Source organism: Xyrauchen texanus, chromosome 46 (genome assembly GCF_025860055.1).
Source record: "Xyrauchen texanus isolate HMW12.3.18 chromosome 46, RBS_HiC_50CHRs, whole genome shotgun sequence".
In the NCBI taxonomy this organism is placed as follows: domain Eukaryota; kingdom Metazoa; phylum Chordata; class Actinopteri; order Cypriniformes; family Catostomidae; genus Xyrauchen; species Xyrauchen texanus.
This window is the reverse complement of record NC_068321.1, coordinates 5,226,950-5,245,825: the sequence shown is the minus strand read 5'-3', so window position 1 is coordinate 5,245,825 and position 18,876 is coordinate 5,226,950. Positions and strand designations below refer to the sequence as shown.

The 18,876-nt window shown below is 42.9% G+C and overlaps 5 gene segments (V, D, J or C); 3 read left to right on the top strand and 2 right to left on the bottom strand.

The window, feature by feature from the left end:
* The window catches only part of LOC127638324 (immunoglobulin kappa constant-like), a 59,954-nt gene that overhangs the window by 18,596 nt on the left and 22,482 nt on the right, over positions 1–18,876 (bottom strand).
* On the bottom strand, positions 998–2,653 carry LOC127638013 (immunoglobulin kappa constant-like). The segment is given in 3 exon segments: positions 998–1,500; positions 2,223–2,274; positions 2,642–2,653. Coding segments are annotated over 3 exon segments (384 nt in total).
* On the top strand, positions 3,578–4,215 carry LOC127638320 (Ig kappa chain V region 3381-like). The segment is given in 2 exon segments: positions 3,578–3,746; positions 3,884–4,215. Coding segments are annotated over 2 exon segments (438 nt in total).
* Positions 8,799–9,310, top strand: LOC127638012 (Ig kappa chain V-III region PC 6308-like). The segment is given in 2 exon segments: positions 8,799–8,847; positions 8,988–9,310. Coding segments are annotated over 2 exon segments (372 nt in total).
* LOC127638011 (Ig kappa chain V region 3381-like) lies at positions 16,792–17,308 on the top strand. The segment is given in 2 exon segments: positions 16,792–16,863; positions 16,965–17,308. Coding segments are annotated over 2 exon segments (393 nt in total).

The window sequence follows — 18,876 nt, the reverse complement described above, 5'->3', positions numbered from 1 at the left end:
GCTCAGTCATCCGTGAGGAGCTCGGAGTAGAGCCGCTGCTCCTTTGCGTCGAAGGGAGTCAGTTGAGGTGGTTTGGGCATCTGGTAAGGATAACCCCTGGCCACCCCCCTAGGGAGGAGTTTCAGGCACGTCCGGCTGGTAGGAGGCCTCGGGGAAGACCCAGGATTAGGTGGAGAGATTACATCTCCAAACTCTCCTGGGAACGCCTCGGGGTCCCACAGTCAGAGCTGGTTAATGTGGCTCGGGATAGGGAAGTTTGGGGCCCCCTGCTGGAGCAGCTGCCCCCGCTACCCGACTTCGGATAAGCGGTTGAAGATAGATTGAAGATGGATAAATATTTTTTTTGTCTGAATTTTTATTTTTCACACTGTATCAGCATGCTGTTTATTACATCATAGATGTGCTTTGTCAAATTGTCCATTGATAAAAACATCCAAATAAAGTAGCTGATTATGCTGAGAAACAGATACTGAAAAACACACATCAGAATGAATCATTCACTGTGTCTTATCACAGACTGAACAGTTCATTCAATCATTCATAATGTCAGTATGACTGCTGAAAACTGATGAATATGAACAAACCTCATCTCTCCATTAGTCAAACTGAACTGTCTCATTTCACAGAATAAAGTGTCAAACAGTTCAACTCATATTTGCATCATCAGGATGAGTGATTCTTTCCTCTCAGAATAGAGCAGCTCCATCAGCAGATGTTCACCGTCCTCAGAAGAGTTTCATGTAACAACACATAGAAGAACTACTGACATGTGAAGGATATGTGTCTGTCATATTTATATTTCAAAAATCTCTTATTAAATTGATAAAGTTACCAGCAGCACTAAATGTTTGAGGATTAGTCATTCGGTCACAGTCTTGTTTTACAGTAAATATCAGCAGGTGTTTTCATGGTCTGTTGAGTGAAGTTTCATTATAAACCTTGAACTAAAAAGTATTTCATTTTCAAAAAAGACCACACAAATCAAAGACATGAAGGTATAATATAATTTTATTTGATGTTGAATCAGAATAAAAGACAATGAGCAGTGAATAAAAAAGCACACATGCACTGGTGTCTGATGTTGTTTGACAGATGAGAGAGAGAATGAATGGAGTCCCTCATGTGCTGTTAGTCTCCATGTGAGACATCAGTAAGAAGGGCAGAACAGAAGTGAGTGGATCTACTCTGAACACTGATCTCTCCTCACTTCTCCAGTGACTGGCGGCTGCTGGTCTCTCCTGCTGGCCTCACAGCTCACTGAGACCCCCTTGATCCACTCCTGCTTAGAGAGAGTCAGGCTGCTGCTCCAGCTGTACAGACCGTTCTTCTCCAGGACCCCAGCACTGCTCTCCTGAGACCTGCTGATCCCGTCCACCTTCCAGCTCAGGCTCCAGTCTGAGGGGAAGCCCTTGTTGGCCACACACATCAGTGTTGCTGTGTTCTTTGTGGAAATCTCTTCACTGGAGGGGGGCAGGACGCTCACTTTAGGAGAGATGTTGCCTGACAAACAGAGATCAGCGGTCAACTCAAAAGATGAAGAATGTTTTTTATGTATTTCTCTTTACACAATAAGCACCTGATGCAAATGTACTGTAAAAACAACTGCAGGAATCGAACTATTTGCAGCTTTTGAAAACTCCATTATAAATATTACACTTTTGACATCATGTTTCACACCTCCACTAAATGTTTCCCATTGTCATTTCTGGGGAAATCCAAATAAAATAAATAAAAGAGTAAAATAAAACATGTAACGGATTTAGCACCAAATACTGCCCAACATTTAAAATAACTCTTAAACATGAACAAATTGTGAAGATTTATATTTTTATGCATTGAAGTTTTATTAAATATAAAAATGTTGTATTCGTGCAGCGTTCATTTCTTCCTGGACACATTTAGAAATTCACATCAATCTAAAGAATCCATCAGAGCTGAACTTATTAACACAGAGAACAATTATGAATCCAAACTTAATAAACATAGATTTAAGATTCATTATGTTGAAAATGGTGCAAATAGTTTTAATCTAAAAAGAAATTCTAGAATAAAAATCGTGAATTGATTTCATTCATTATGAGCATTCAAACACAATAAATCTACAAGACAATATTGAACACTAAATCATTTAAATTATACATTTATAAAGTTAGAAAATACATTGAAGTGCTTTAAAACTATTTAGTTATTATATTAAAATGATTATATGATTATTGACTTACTGCCAACATCCAGTCTGGTGCCGCTGCCGAACGTCCACCACAGTGATACAAACTAATAGAGCGACTGTACAAAAACCTCTGAACACTTCAATAACTGCACTATAAACACATCACTAACACATCTTTACACACACACACACACACACACACACACATGCATCACAGAGAAGTGATTTCATATTAATGACATTTTCATCTCATTGTCGTATTTGCTTTTCATAATTGTATAAAAATTATATTTGATCATTATTTCAGTATTAATAAATAAAATATGGAAACATATATTGAATTTGAAAAGTCAGATATTTCAATCATTTGAACTGAAATCAGCAGAAATACTGTTTTTGTGTGCAAACAATGAGAATAATAATCTGTTCTGTATGAATTTTATTTAGGGTAGTTGTACAGCAGACATGCACCTTGAACACCATTTATTCCAATAACAGTTTTTAGGTTTAATATGTGAATATATTTCGACTACACAAGGGAATGTCCTGTATTTTCTAAAGATAATAAAAGTGATGTTTGCCATGCAAAAGTACCCATCATGATGCCAGTGTTGTGATGGTTGCCAGGATGTTACTAAACAGTTGCTCTGAGTTGATTTTAGTGTGGTGAGTCTACTGGGTGGTTGCTAGGGTGTTGCTAGGTGGTTCCTTACTGGCCCGAGTCAAAAGAGCACACCCTCAAGTCTCTATAATATTCTGGTCTCTTGATATGGCTCACGTGCCTCCATCAATGTAAGTCTATGGGGGGTTTTCTCCAGTTTTATCATCCACCAAAAGAGTAATAGCACAACTCTCCTCAACAAGCTGCAGGATTTGAGGTGTCATTCATGTTTGGAGCTCAAAGTGTGACGGATTGGTTTGAATATAATTTTGTGCAATGTGCCTAAAGGCCACAATCACAACAAGACTAAGAGAAATATTCTTTAAAATCAGTTTTACATGAAGTGTAACATGTAACACTGCAGAACACTGTTATTACTGTTTGACATCTCATGTCCACCACACATCAACAGAAAAGCACTAGACAATATTATTTATTTAAAAAATTCTAAATTCATGAGAGGATCTTTGAGAATAATGTGATCTGTTGAGAAGAAACTTTTAAATGTAACTTTTTAATAAAGTTACAGTCAAGATCTGAACCACACTGAAACTGACACTTAAAACAAACAAACATGAAAACCATCAAACATCTTCACGTCACATTCATATTGACTTTCTGCAGGACATTCTTTGATGCTCTGGGAATGTTCATCATTCAGTGAGTTCAACAGGATGTTTACAGTATATTAGTGTGTATATTAGTTTAGTAGCAGTACAGACTGTTGAAGATCCTGCCCACTTCTTTGCATTGTCAGCACATGCTTCAGTGATCTGAGAGTGTTTATAGTGCTGTGAGTTTAACACTTCATGACTGACAGCAGAACAGAACACAATCTTCATCATCACACAACACAAACAACAACAATGACCTTCAGCATCATCTTCATCTGCACACTTTTATTCTGTATACAAGGTATATAATCAAACATTTAAACATTGAAAAATACTTAATAAAATGTAAATATTAATGTATCTTATAAATATGGTTGTTATTGTTTATATTAGTGTTGATGCACTTCACATTTGAATTCTTTATGAATTTCTCTTCAGGATCGAGTGGACAGATCACAGTGACTCAGACTCCTTCAGTGAAACTTGCTGCTCCAGGAGAGACTGTTGTGTTGAAATGTTCTGCCAGCACTCCTTTAACAGGCTGTAGCCCACCCTGTCTGTCCTGGTACTTACAGAAACCTGGAGAAGCTCCTAAACTCATGATTTATTATACAAGTACTCTTCAGTCTGGAACTCCATCTAGATTCAGTGGCAGTGGATCTGGAAGTGATTTCACTCTGAGCATCAGTGGAGTCCAGACTGAAGATTCAGGAGATTATTACTGTCAGAGTGCACACTACATCAGTAGTAGCTGGGTGTTCACACAGTGATAAAGAGTCGTACAAAAACCTCCGTCAGTCAGACTGCACAGTGACTGCACTGATACAACTGACAGATTCTGCAGCTGCTCGTACAACACAATCACACACAACACTGATCAGTGCACAAACACAATCACACACAACACTGATCAGTGCACAAACACAATCACACAACACTGATCAGTGCACAAACACAATCACACACAACACTGATCAGTGCACAAACACAATCACACACAACACTGATCAGTGCACAAACACAATCACACACAACACTGATCAGTGCACAAACACAATCACACACAACACTGATCAGTGCACAAACACAATCACACACAACACTGATCAGTGCACAAACACAATCACACACAACACTGATCAGTGCACAAACACAATCACACACAACACTGATCAGTGCACAAACACAATCACACACAACACTGATCAGTGCACAAACACAATCACACACAACACTGATCAGTGCACAAACACAAATGAAACACAATATGATCTAATGATGAATGATTGGTGTTCAGGTTCATCAGTATTTTTGATAATTAAGATAAAGTTTTGATGTGATCATCGTCACATTGCAGGTTTATTGTGAACAGAATGAATTCATGAGTCCTGCTGTGTTCAGTCACTTCTGCTCTCTTGACACAAAGAGTTTCTGATTAACCAATAGAAAGTTTTTCAACATGATTTCTCTTCTCAATCACTGTCAGAAGGACTGATTCAAAGTTTTTGTTTATACAGTGTGTTTATTTAAAATATGTGTCCTTCAATATGTATCCAATCCAATCTTCTTCTTTATTACAATATATGAAAGTTCATCATCTCTTACCAGCATCATAAAGAACATGAACAGTTTCTCAAGTTCACATCCCTGTTTCATGATGCAGCTACTGTATCATACAGAAACACCAAAACTTCAGATGAGAACGCAAATAGTAACTTACAGCATGTGTGTGATTATGTGTATGTGTCATAAATGTGCTTTTAGTTCCTTGCAAAGAGGGAAACACAAGAGATCTAATGATCTTTGACAACATCACATCAACTGTCTGTCAATCTGTCTAAAGAAAAGACTTCAGACATTGTTGAAGATGGGCTAGTTCAATGATTAGTGATATTAATATGATGTATAAAAATGACACTCAAATAACTTCATAACTGACTGATCACAGCATTCAGAAGAAGTGAAACTGGTGTGTTCCAGTCCAGATCATTGAACAAATCAGACAGTGTCACTGGGAGTGTGGAGTGAAAATCATATTTGCATTGACAGGATGAAGTGAAATATCTGCTGTACAACACAAACACACACAACATGACCAACTCTAAGATCTAAAACAAACAGATGTTCAAACACACAACACTGACCAACTATAAGATTAAAACAAATAGATACACAGATACACATAACACTGATTAACTAAAAGATTATTCAACAAACAGATGCACAAACACATCACATCATTGACCAACTATAAGCGTTAAAACTAGACAGATACACAATCACACGTAATATTGATAAGACTCTGTGTAAGAGTCTACATGAAACAAAACATTTCACTGATCAGAACTCGTTATTGCTATAATATAAAGTGTCTGCAAGTCCTCCATCAGAATCATTGATTCACCAGATCACACAGTCTATAGCCAGACACAATTGTCTAAATACACATGTTTTACAACACACATGCCCACAAAACTACTAATGGGAAAAACAGGCACAGGTGGGAATGATCAGGGGAGAAATAGGGATTAAACAGAACCTGTCTGACAAAGCAGCACATATTCTAACCCTCCTACTTTATTGAACCTGTTGCACATCTCAATATACATGGATTCTGTAGTTTATTTCATATATTGATGACAATTTGACATGATCTTGGACTGTTCTATACTTGAAGCTCATCTTGTTAATGCTCAAACCATCTGAGGAGCTGGTGTATTTAATATAAACAGAGTCCGATCACAGCTTTATAACTGGAGTCATATTCCCTTTGTCTTTTGTTTTTGTACTTTTATGTTGAAATTCTTGTTTAGTTTCTGTTTCCTGTTAGTTTTGTAGTCCTTTTGTAGTTTTATTTCTTGATTGGTTCTCTCTGATTGTTTCCCCAGCTGTTTCTCATTCCCTTGTGTATTTAAGCCCTTGGCTTCCCTGATTCCTGTGTCAGTTTTGCATGTTTAGCTTTCATGTTCTGTGCTTGGTTCCCAGTGTTTTGCTTTTCCTTTTGCTCCGGGTTTACTTGTTTATCAGGTTAATAAAGCTGCGTTTAGATTTTTATTCTTTGCCTGCCTCATTACACAAACATACCTTCTCCATTCTTACAAGAACACACAAATAAAAAATGCAAAAATCCTCAAACGTCACAGTGCTGAAGGAGTTCTGAAGGAGGAATTCTTCCTAAGGAAAAGTCACATTAGCTCTGTTTTAAAACCTAGAGAGCTGCCTACCTAGATAGTATTTTACAGCATCATATGCACCCTTGAAGATACCTCATTTTGGTCAAATTTTAAAGCAGCACCAGAATGCATCATGACATGTTCAGTGAAAAAACTTTGAACAATTCTTATTTTGTGTTCAATTTAAATAATTATTAATAAAATTATCCATCTATCAAAATGTTTATGTGTTATTTAGTTCAAAAACTTATGTTGGACAGTATAAGTTGCAAAACTAACACAGAAGTGGACAATGGCTGTTCTGGTTCATATACTTGTATGGTCTGGTACCAGCAGAAATCTGGAGAAGCTCCTAAACTACTTATTGAATCCGCAAGCCGAAGACAGCCAAATATCCCATCTAGATTCAGTGGCAGCGGATCAAGAACTGATGTTCTTACTTTGATTAAATCCCCTCACTCAAAGATAGTAACTTATATAACTTTAAAAACAGACCTACCAACCTATCAACAACCTAAAATCAATAGTTTTATAAATATACATCTTTTTTATATTTCATGGGATTCAAGTTCATTCCCTCACAAAAGACATTAAGTACACAGTCTTGGACTTTTCTCTTTTTGTCCATTTTCCAAATACTTTTTTCTTCCAATCAAGTTTTAGATGTTGTGATTCACCTCAAAGCTGGTTGATTTGTTTCATGGTTTAGAACTCTTTTATGAAGGATTTTATGAAGGTCTATGAAAGAAATTAATGGAAAAATTACTTCCGGAACCCAGGCAGCTGAAAAAGTTTGCGGGCACTCTAGTGATCTTTATCAGCAATCTTGGAACACCTCCCGTCCAATCAGATTTGAGGACTGGGACTTACTGTGTTTTAGATCGCACTCACTGAGCACTTTATTAGGTACACCTACTTATTCATGTGATTATTTAATCAGCCATCAAGCCTGTGGCATCAGTGCAATGCATAAAATCAGCCCTGACTCAATGAACCTCAAAATAACTGGCTCATAACACATAAAAACTCTTTTTGTTTCCACCTGCTGGCTAAAATCTTTATTGTCACCGGCATATACACTCACCAAACACTTTATTAGAAACACCTGTACACCTAATTATTAATGTGATTATCTAATCAGCCAATGCAGTGCAATGCGAACAATCAAGCAGATATGGGTCAGGAGCTTCAGTTAATGTTCACATCAACCATCGGAATTGGGAAAAAATGTGATGTCAGTGAACTGTGGCATGATTGTTGGTGCCAGACAGTCTGCTTTGAGTATTTTTGTAACTGCTGATCTCCTGCGATCATTCTGACTGAACAGTCTCTAGAGTTTACTCAGATTGGTGCTAAAATCAAAACAAAAGAGCAGCAGTTCTGCGGATGGAATCATGTTGTTGATGAGAGTTCAACGGAGACTGGTTCGAGCTGACAGAATGGCTACAATAACTCAGATAACCGCTCTGTTCAACTGTATTGAGCAAAATATCATCCCAGAATGCCCAACAAGTCGAACCTTGGGGCAGATGGGCTCCAACAGCAGAAGATCATGTCGGAAACTTTATTAGGACCATAGTGTTCCTAATAATGTTCTTAGAGGTTGTATAACCAAAGAAAAGATCTGAAAACAAGACTGAAAATATTCTCTGAAGACTAAAATGCTGTCACCAAAATCTCTGTTAATAACATCAAATGAAACTTCTTAAAATATTGGATTACTGTAATGTAATATAATCTGCCCAGTGGACAGAGGAAAAAGGTGAAGACTTTAACCTAACCCAAAGACTTTCTTACTTTTAGCATGAAAATGAAAAGAAAAAAACTATCTGAGCACTATCTGAGCAATGGTGTTATCTTTGTTATCAGTGGCTCATTTATTTATCTACAGATTCTGCTTTTTTGAGCAGAGACATCCTCTTTATTAATATAATCATCTTATTTAAAAAATGTAATAATGTTGTTGATAAAGTTGTTCATGATGTCTTCATACTTCATGATTTTTGTATAAACAGGTACATACATAAACAAATTTGTCTGCCACTGTCAGCTTCTATGAAGAGCATTTACATAAAGAGACACTTTGCATGAGAGTGTTTATAGTGCTGTGAGTTTAACACTTCATGACTGACAGCAGAACAGAACACAATCTTCATCATCACACAACACAAACAACAACAATGACCTTCAGCATCATCTTCATCTGGACTATTGCAGTTTGTATTCAAGGTGAGACATGAAGATTGAATACTGACATGTTGCAGTTATTGTTAGTATTAGTTATAGATAAAAGTATGATGCAGTTTTTCCCATATTTTATGTACCAATCTTCTGTTTTATTGTTTTAATTGTTTATGTTTTTTCTTCAGGATCCAGAGGAGTCACTGTGACTCAACCTAAAGTTAAAACTGTTCAACAGGGACAAACAGCTACAATAGAGTGTCATACAGATGTAGGAATAGACTATGATAACTTAGCCTGGTATTTGCAGAAACCTGGAGAAGCTCCTAAACTCCTCATTTATGACATAAGAAGCCTTTATTCAGGAACTCCATCTAGATTCAGTGGCAGTGGATCAAACTATGGAAGTGATTTCACTCTGAGCATCAGTGGAGTCCAGACTGAAGATTCAGGAGATTATTACTGTCAGAGTGCACACGTGATCAGTAATAGCTGGGTGTTCACACAGTGATAAAGAGTCGTACAAAAACCTCCGTCAGTCAGACTGCACAGTGACTGCACTGATACAACTGACAGATACTGCAGCTGCTCGTACAACACAATCACACACAACACTGATCAGTGCACAAACACAATCACACACAACACTGATCAGTGCACAAACACAATCACACACAACACTGATCAGTGCACAAACATATTATGAGCTTAAATAATAAATCTTAGTGAAGCTCTTTTTTTCAAGAAAATGTTTTATTGGTGTGTCAACTACATAATTACTGTTATTGTTTTATTAGTATTTCATAAAGCCAAGCTCTACCTCGTACAACTCCACGATTAATATTATAGTTTCATCCTCATTTTAATTCCTTTTTGCTCCTGAGTGAATCATTTTCATTTGCTTCATCTAGAGTTCATCTTTTCTCTTGTCCTCCTCTTCATCTTCACTCTCACTGTTTCATCATCTGTCTGTTCTATATGATGTTCAGTACTGATGAGTTTCTCTGTAAATTAAACACATGATCTTAAACTAGAGTCACATCCAAACATGATCTAAAGCACAACTCTTCAACAGTGAATGTTACTCGCACAAAACACTCCAATCTTTAAATCTCACAACATTGAATGCTTTATGTGCTGATTCACTTCTGTTCTCTTACGAGAGGTTCTCTCGTATTGCGTAAGCTAGCTTACGCTACGGGAAAGATTCATCTTTTCTGAGATATTGAAGCCAAAAAATTATCCTTAATTTTGTATCCATTGTCAGCGCAGTGCGGCGGCTGCAGACCTTGGCCGGGCTAGCTAGCGAGCTCATTGGTTGCTCTGCGGCAACTGCTGCAACCTATAGACGAGCTTGGGCGAACTCGCATCCAATGAGAGGCGTCCGGCGCTCACTGCATCAAAGCCCGCCAAAAGGGCGTGACTAGAGTGCATATAAGCGTAGTTCGTAGGCTGGAACCCTGATTTTCATCTCTTCAGCGAAGCTCTTCGCATCACTGAACCGGAAGCCGCGTCGCCGTTCGAGGGGCATCAAGCAAGCATGGACAGCGCTCGAAGAAGCCGGCCGTCTTCGCCACCTTCAGCCGTCCTGCGAGCTACGCCATCCGGCGACGTATCCTTTTAAAAGCAAGCTAGTTCTTAAAGAACTTCACAAAAAGTACTGGCGTCTTTTTAAGATGCCTCGCTCCACTTGCGCCTCATGCCGAGCTCCTCTCAGCACCGGAGACCGCCACATCATCTGCGCTCTCTGCCTGGGACTGGGGCATGCAGAGCTCGCCCTCGCCCGGCGGATCGCGATCTCTGCGAGGAGCTGCCGATGTCGACCCTGCGGGCTCGACTCGAGCGCTCAGGACCGAAGCCGCCGCGCGCCTTCCGTTCAGCTGCGCAGAAAAAGCGCCCGCTCTCAAAGGCTGCCGGAAACAGTGGTAGAAGCGGTTGCCTCGCCGGAGCCCGTCCCTCGAGCATCGCCTTCACCCTCCCGCCCACCGGGATGCGCAGTTGCAGCCGGCGGCTGCTCTGCTGCCATCTCGGACGAAGAAGCGGAGGATAAGGGCTGTTCCATCATGGCTTCGGACAGCAGGAGTGGTCAGGCTCACACGCCTCCTCCTTGGCCCAGGAATCCAGCAGGACCAGCGCCGGGTCGAAGGGGAACTAACACGCCTCCTCACACAGGCCGTCGACCGCCTCAGGCTCGAGTGGTCACCGCCCCTTGAGCAGGCACCCAACAGACTTGGCGGCTGCTTTCTACAGAGCCGCCGCGCTCAGCACCCGCTACCGGGCGCTCCCTTCCTGCGGAACTCCACGCTGAGCTTTCCAAATCATGGAGCAGCGCCTTTCTCGGCCAGGGTCCGATCCCACGTCTCCACCTCTCTTGCTTCGGTGGGCGGCGCCACTGAGAAGGGCTACGCTTCCATCCCTCCGGTCGAGGATGCGGTAGCAGCACACCTTTGCCCGCCCTCCGCGAGATGGCGGTCTAAACCAGTGCTCCCGTCTAAGGCCTGCAGAACAACTTCCGCCTGTGTTGGCAGCGCCTATTCCGCCGCCCGGCCAAGCTGCATCTGCTCTGCACTCTATGGCCGTCCTACAGATCCTCCAAGCGGACCTTCTGCGGGAGTGGGATGAGGAAAGCAGGCATCCAGAGGCGGTTGCAGACATACGGAGTGCTACGGACCTCGCCCTCCGGCTACCAAAGCTGCAGCCCAAGCTATAGGGAAGTGCATGGCGCGCTGACTGTGACCGAGAGACATCTGTGGCTAGCGCTAGCCGACATGGAAGAAGCAGAGCGATCTACGTTCCTCAACGCTCTCTCCATCCGGTCTCTTCGGCTCAGCGGTGAGTGGTATCATTGACCGGTTTTCAGAGGTCCAAAAGCCACACAAGCCATGAATCTCTTTCTGCCTCGTCGCGCTAGCTCCTCTGCAGGCCGCCCACGTGAGCCTCCTGCACGAGCCTCTTCACAGCGCCCAGCTCAACAAAGCCAGACTTCTCAGCGTCGACAGGGCGGCCGCCCTCGTCAGCTCAGAGAGCCACCGCGAGACCGCCGCCCCAGCGGGCCTCGGACTAGAATTGCGCTGAAACCTGAACAACCGAAGTCCTCCTAGCTTTGTTGACAAAGCGACGGATCAGTCCCGCTGCGGCGGACCACCGTCAAAGCTTACGCCCCTGTCAGTCCCCTTCCTTCAGGCTACTACAGTGGTAGATTCAGCAGCCAACAAGCCGGTGTTAGCGCCCACTTGCCTGCGCTCAAGCGCCGTTTTCACGGCGACCCAAATAAATCTGGTAAAGAGCAAGCATGCCATATGTGTAGAAAATGTGCCCACAACCCAGTGTTCACCTCTACACACAAGCATTACACATCCGTGTCCATAACAGAGAGCAAACATGTCTTATGTGTAGAAAATGTGCCCACAATCCAGTGTTCACCCCTACACACAAGCATTACACATCCGTGGCCCTATCACGGCACACTCACATAAAGCGGTTCACGAACCGCTCGAGTGTTAGGGTTAATAAGCGCACCCACGAATCCGTCGCGGCGCCCATTCTCTGGCAGCTCTGTCACACGACCAGCCTTATGTGTAGAAAATGTGCCCACAATCCAGTGTTCACCTCTACACACAAGCATTACACGTTCTGTGTCCCCATCAGAGCACACTCAAAAGCGGTTACTGAACCACTTCGAGTGTTAGAGTCAATAAATGCGCTCACGAATACGTGCTGGCGCCCATTCTCTGCCGCTCTGTCACACGGCCAGCAAACACTTCTCTGTATGTAAGTCCCGTGCCCGTGACTATGCTTGCGTATCACTTAACAGGCGTGACTCTTTCCCCATTCACCTCAATCGGAAGTCACTCACAGAACAGCCTGTCCATGCTGTCTGCGAGCAGTCCAGCATAAGCACAGTAAGCGCTCACACATTCTGTTCAGCGCTGTGTCGCGGCAATCAGAGCGATTTGGCCACTCACCCTCTAACATTACACTTCAAAGCGTGGGAAGATATTCCAGGGATATCCGAATGGGTGTTAAGCACAATAAAACAGGGCTATTTGCTACAGTTCGATCGCCGTCCTCCTCGCTTCAGAGCTGGCTCGAAACTACTGTGAACACGGAAGCAGCATGCATGCTTCGTTCAGAAATAGCAAACTTCTGTGCAAAAGGGCCATAGAGAGTGCCGCCTCCCTGAGCGAGTCGGGGTTTTACAGCCGTTATTTTCTTGTCCCCAAGAAAGACGGCGGCCTCAGACCAATATTAGATCTCAGGGTTTTGAACAAAGCGCTTACAAAAAGACCGTTCAAAATGCTTACAACCAGCAAACTCCTCGCGCATGATGCGCCAGGGGACTGGTTTATTTCTCTCGATCTGAAAGATGCATACTTTCAGATTCAGATAAATCCCGTCACAGGCCATTCTTGAGATTACGCCGGCGGCCAGGTTTATCAATACACCGTCCTTCCGTTCGGCCTGTCCTTAGCACTCCGTACTTTCACGAAGTGCATGGGCGCTGGCTTCGGACCCCTCTTGAGTCAGGGTTTGCGAATTCTGAACTATTTGGACGATTGGCTGATTTTGGCACAATCACATACGGAGCTTCTGCCTCACAGGACAGTTCTCCTCAGTCATCTGAACAGTTTGGGCCTTGCAGTCAATTGGACCAAGAGCTCACTACAGCCCAGTCAGAAAATTTCCTTCCTTGGAATAGAACTAGACTCAGTGGCAATGACGGCTCGCTTATCTACACAGCGCGCGCCCCGTGTGCAGCGACTAGCCGCGTCATTTCAGATGAACAGCCTTACACCTCTGAAGAAATTCAGCCGCAGCAGTACTTCAACTGGGTTTACTGCGCATGCGCCCGCTTCAGCATTGGCTAAACACCCGCGCGTCTCGCCGGGCTTGGGCCACAGGCCGCCAGCCAATCAGAGTGACTCAGACCTGTATTTCAGCTCTGCAGCCCTGGACAGTGGCCGAGTGGTATCAGCGGGGAGTGATGATGGGAGCTGTATCTCGCCGAAAAGTCATCTCGACAGGCAGCGTCCAACACTGGTTGGGCGCGGTCTCGCGAGGGCTCTCGGTTTTTGGCCTATGGTCAGTTCAGGAAAAGCTCCTTCACATAAATTGTCTGGAAATGATAGCGGTCGAGTGCGGCTCGTGCGCTTCCTCCCGATCATTCAGGGTCACCACGTCCTGGTCCGCTCGGACAACAGGTCTGTGGTATCCTATCTAAACCGTCAGGGCGGTGTCAGATCCAGGAACCTCTTCCATCTGGCCGAAACGCATACTGAGTTGGTCCCAGCGCCACCTGCGCTCGCTGAGGGCGACGCGCGTGCCAGGCCACCTGAGCGGCGGCCCAGACAGACTGTCCAGAGACAATATTCCCCAGGGGAATGGTCCCTGCACGCTCAAACAGTCCAGGCGTTATGGCGCATATTCGGCAGAGCAGAGATAGACCTCTTTGTGTCAGAAGAGAACTCTCACTGCCCAATATTTTTCTCAGCGAGGACGCGCTGGCCCAGGACTGGCCCAACCGCCCGCTTACGCCTTCCCTCCCGTCTCGCTATTGCCACAGGTAATGCAGAGGATCAGGAAGCAGCGCCACTCGGTGCTCCTCATAGCCCAGCTGGGAGAATCAAACATGGTTCCCGGAGCTTACGCAGCTGTCACTGACAGCGCCGTGGCCCATCCCAGTGAGAGCAGATCTCCTCTCGCAAGCTCGCGGAACGATCTGGCATCCCCACCCAGAGCTGGGCTACACGCGTGGGTGATCAGCGACTACCCGTCGCTTTGCCAGAAGGAGTAATAAACACCATCATACACGCTAGAGCCCCCTCCACGAGAAGACTCTATGCGTCAAAATGGTCTGTGTTTTCAAAATGGTGCACCGACAGAGACCTGGACCCACGGACATGTGGGGTGTCGCCGCTGCTCGTGTTTTTACAAGAGCTGCTGGATAAGGGCAGATCCCCATCCACGCTCAAAGTATGCGTGGCGGCCGTCGCGGCGTTACGCTGAACCCCTGCACGGCCAGTCACAGGGTAAAACGAGCTGGTCATCCGGCTTCCTCAGGGGAGCTAGAAGGATGAACCCTCCGCGCCCCCATCGGTTCCTATCTGGGACTTTTCTATAGTTCTCGAAGCTATGAAAGCCCCCTTTCGAACCGCTTCAATCCGTGGATGTGAAACACCTCTCACTTAAAACCGTTTTCTAACTGCCCTATCATCAGTTAAGCGGGTGGGAGACCTTCACGCGCTATCTGTCAGCCTGCGTGTCTTGAGTTTGGACCAAGTGACTCTAAGGTCATTTTAAAGCCTAGACACGGCTACGTCCCCAAGGTGGTCGGTACTCCTTTCAGAGCACAGATCATTTCCTTGTCGGCGCTACCAGCATCTGATAGCGAACGCGACGCCAATCTCCTTTGCCCAGTCAGAGCACTGAGATTGTATACTGCGCGCTCGCATCTTTCAGAAGCTCCGAGCAGCTTTTAGTTTAGTTCGAGGGCGCACAAAGGTCTCGCTGCCTTGAAACAGACACTGTCCAGATGGATAGTGGGCGCTATTGCTGCAGCGTGCGGCGTCAAAAGACCTACCATGCCCGCTAGGCATTAAGGCTCACTCCACTAGAGGCATGGCCTCCTCGTGGGCATGGTCCAGCGGGATTTCCATTCACGACATATGTGTGGCAGCGGGCTGGGCTTCCCCTCCACCTTTGTCAGATTTTACAATCTGGAAGTACCCGCTCTGCAGGCTAAACTGCTAGCGGTTTAATACGCTACAGCTCCCTGGTGAGCTGCATTAATGGGACACAGTCCACACAGACCGGCACCGCCGCTCTGTCTATGTGCTTATGTACTACACACACACTGGCCCGCACTCTTGCCGGCCAAATATTAATTCCCCACTCACAAGGGCTCCCCAGGTCCCCTTAATTCCCTGGGGCTCATGCAGTGGATGCTTGGCCTGCGGCGTTGACAAAGGGTTCCCGTGAGCGTAAGCTAGCTTACGCATATCGAGAGAACCTCTCGTAAGAGAACGAATTGGTTACTAACGTAACCTCGGTTCTCTCTAGATGAGGAACGAGTATTGCGTAACCGGCGTGCTCACGCCCACGGCGATTTTTCGCTTCATTCAATGAAAACCAGGGTTCCAGCCTATGAACTACGCTTATATGCACTCTAGTCACGCCCTTTTGGCGGGCTTTGATGCAGTGAGCCGCGGACGCCTCTCATTGGATCGCGAGTTCAGCCCAAGCTCGTCTATAGGCTGCAGCAGTTGCCGCAGAGCAACCAATGAGCTCGCTAGCTAGCCCGCTCAAGGTCTGCAGCTGCCGCACTGCGTTGACAATGGATACAAAATTAAGGATAATTTTTTGGCTTCAATATCTCAGAAAAGATGAATCTTTCCCGTAGCGTAAGCTAGCTTACGCAATACTCGTTCCCTCATCTAGAGAGAACCGAGGTTACGTTAGTAACCGATTCGTTCTCACTGATGGACACCACATCAAATCCTAAAACATTATGTGACTTCAGATATTACACCTACAAACCACTCCAAATACATTCAGAACACATGTGAAAAAAACAACAACTCTTAAATGTGCAACTCTATAAATTAAGTTTGTTATTGTTGTGATATTATCAACACTCTTCAACAGAGTTATTTATCTGCAGACACTCAGTCAAAGGACAATGAGAACAAAATATTCAAATTCAGTCATACATATTAGCATTGTTTAACGTGCAAAAATAAATAAAATATAATATATATATAATTCTGTAGTGTTGATTTTGTGCCTGATATTAACATTTCAAAATGGTTATTTAAGTAGTAGCTCAGAAGAAGTTTAGTGTTGAGGACATCTCCACACATCAATGTTATGAGCTATAGTGAGACAAATCATTCAAATAGAGGGATGTTTTGCATTGTCAGCACATGCTTCAGTGCTCTGAGTGTTTATAGTGCTGTGAGTTTCACACTTCATGACTGAGACTGTTCAGCATAATAACAGAAGACACAACAACTAAAATGACATTCATCAACATCCTCATCTTGATCTTAGGAATCCAATTTCAAGGTAATTTCTAAATACAATTTAATCTAATATCTTATTTCTTATTTCAGTTCTTTACATTTTTACTCTTCAGAAAGTTTAATGTCCTTATAAATGTTTTCTAGATTGCACAGGACAGGTGACTGTAATTCAGACTCCCACACTGAAACCTGCTCAGTATGGAAACACAGTCACTTTGACCTGTAAAACCAGCAGCTCCATTGGACGCCCCTCAGATGGTCACTGTAACAATTGTATGTCCTGGTACTTACAGAAACCTGGAGAAACTCCTAAACTCCTCATTTATTATATAAAAACTCTTCAGTCTGGAACTCCATCTAGATTCAGTGGCAGTGGATCTGGAAGTGATTTCACTCTGAGCATCAGTGGAGTCCAGACTGAAGATTCAGGAGATTATTATTGTATGAGCATACACTGGATCAGTAATAGCTGGGTGTTCACACAGTGATAAAGAGTCGTACAAAAACCTCCGTCAGTCAGACTGCACAGTGACTGCACTGATACAACTGACAGATTCTGCAGCTGCTCATTCAACACACGAGAAATGACACAGAGACCAGGATAATCTTCTGTAATTACATTTTCACAAAACTTGAGAAGTAAAATGACTATGTTGCCTCAAATTAACCATACTAAATAATTATGTAAGATACAGTAAGACACAGTAAGACTTACCAAGAATCCCTGAGGAAACATTAGCAGAAGTTGATTAAAATGCAAAAGACAAGAGTAAGATATTCATCTTAATAACTGAGAAGAATTTTTAATAGTGGCCACCGTGGATGGTAGTTTATGGGTAGATCTATAGAGTATATAAGACACACCTCAGATCTAATAAATATACAGTTGAATGTCTTTTCTGATGTCACTGTTATTTATCAGCATGACTTGCATATTTAAAGATGTCGAGGGAGGACGCGCTCATCATGGGCACTGCATAATATATGGACAGAGATATTTCTCCATATACTGTAGCATCCATGTTCTAATATTATATCTGTTTCATAGTGAGCTAACATGTACCAGTAATGTTGGGGAAGGCAGAAGAACGATGTGAAGTGCAGTTTATTTTAAATCCATATTGTAAAATGCATTTCACTACAGATTACATATTATATGCAGTAAAATGTAACTTTTACCATATTACGTTAGATTACTAAAGGTATCTATCATAATTTGAACACTTTGGATTACTTCTTCAGCAAATATTTTTCCCTTGTTTTGACTTGTTCTCATGAGAATTTACTCAAGGTTAACTATTTTTGCTGCTTCAAATATACTTAAAAACCCCACAGAGTAGAGTTGTGGTATTCAAGTTCAGACACGGACTCGAGTCTGAGTCACGAGTCCAATTGAAATGGATTTGGACTTGTCACGGATGTATGACAAGTCCAATGTATGTAGCCAATATACTAGAAGCTAAACAAGGCAGGCACGGGAACAGACAACTAGTAAAATCACACGCGCAAATTGTGTAGCCAAGACGGTTCTCGCATTGCGGTTTTCATTGTGGTTAAGAACTTCCAACCAATAACTTCACTGAGTCACCCACATCATGTCTCTCACAGTTTAGTAAAAACAACATAAAAACATACAAATTCAGAAAAATACTATTAATATTTCTCTATTAAGTCTTATTAAGCATAATGTATCCACACATGTAGGCTTCTGTAGTCTCTTGTGGTCCACACAATGTTGTCAAAACAAAGCGTTCTTGCTAAAGCAGACAGCAGCTCTAAGCAGATAAACAGCACCTATTTATTATTGATTTACTATTTTCAATGCATTTAAAACATACACTATAAAATGTATTATTCCAATGCAGAGTTTGTGTATGAAGATACTTCATGTAATGAGTTGAATTTAGTTGGTTAAGACATTTTTATTTCAAAGGTTTGATTTTATTTTTACCACCGGGTAACTTATGCACATATTGTTTTTAGACAATATCTCTGACACTTTTGAAGGACAGTTCTGGTAAATTTAAGACCATTATTATTCTCCATATTTTCGCAG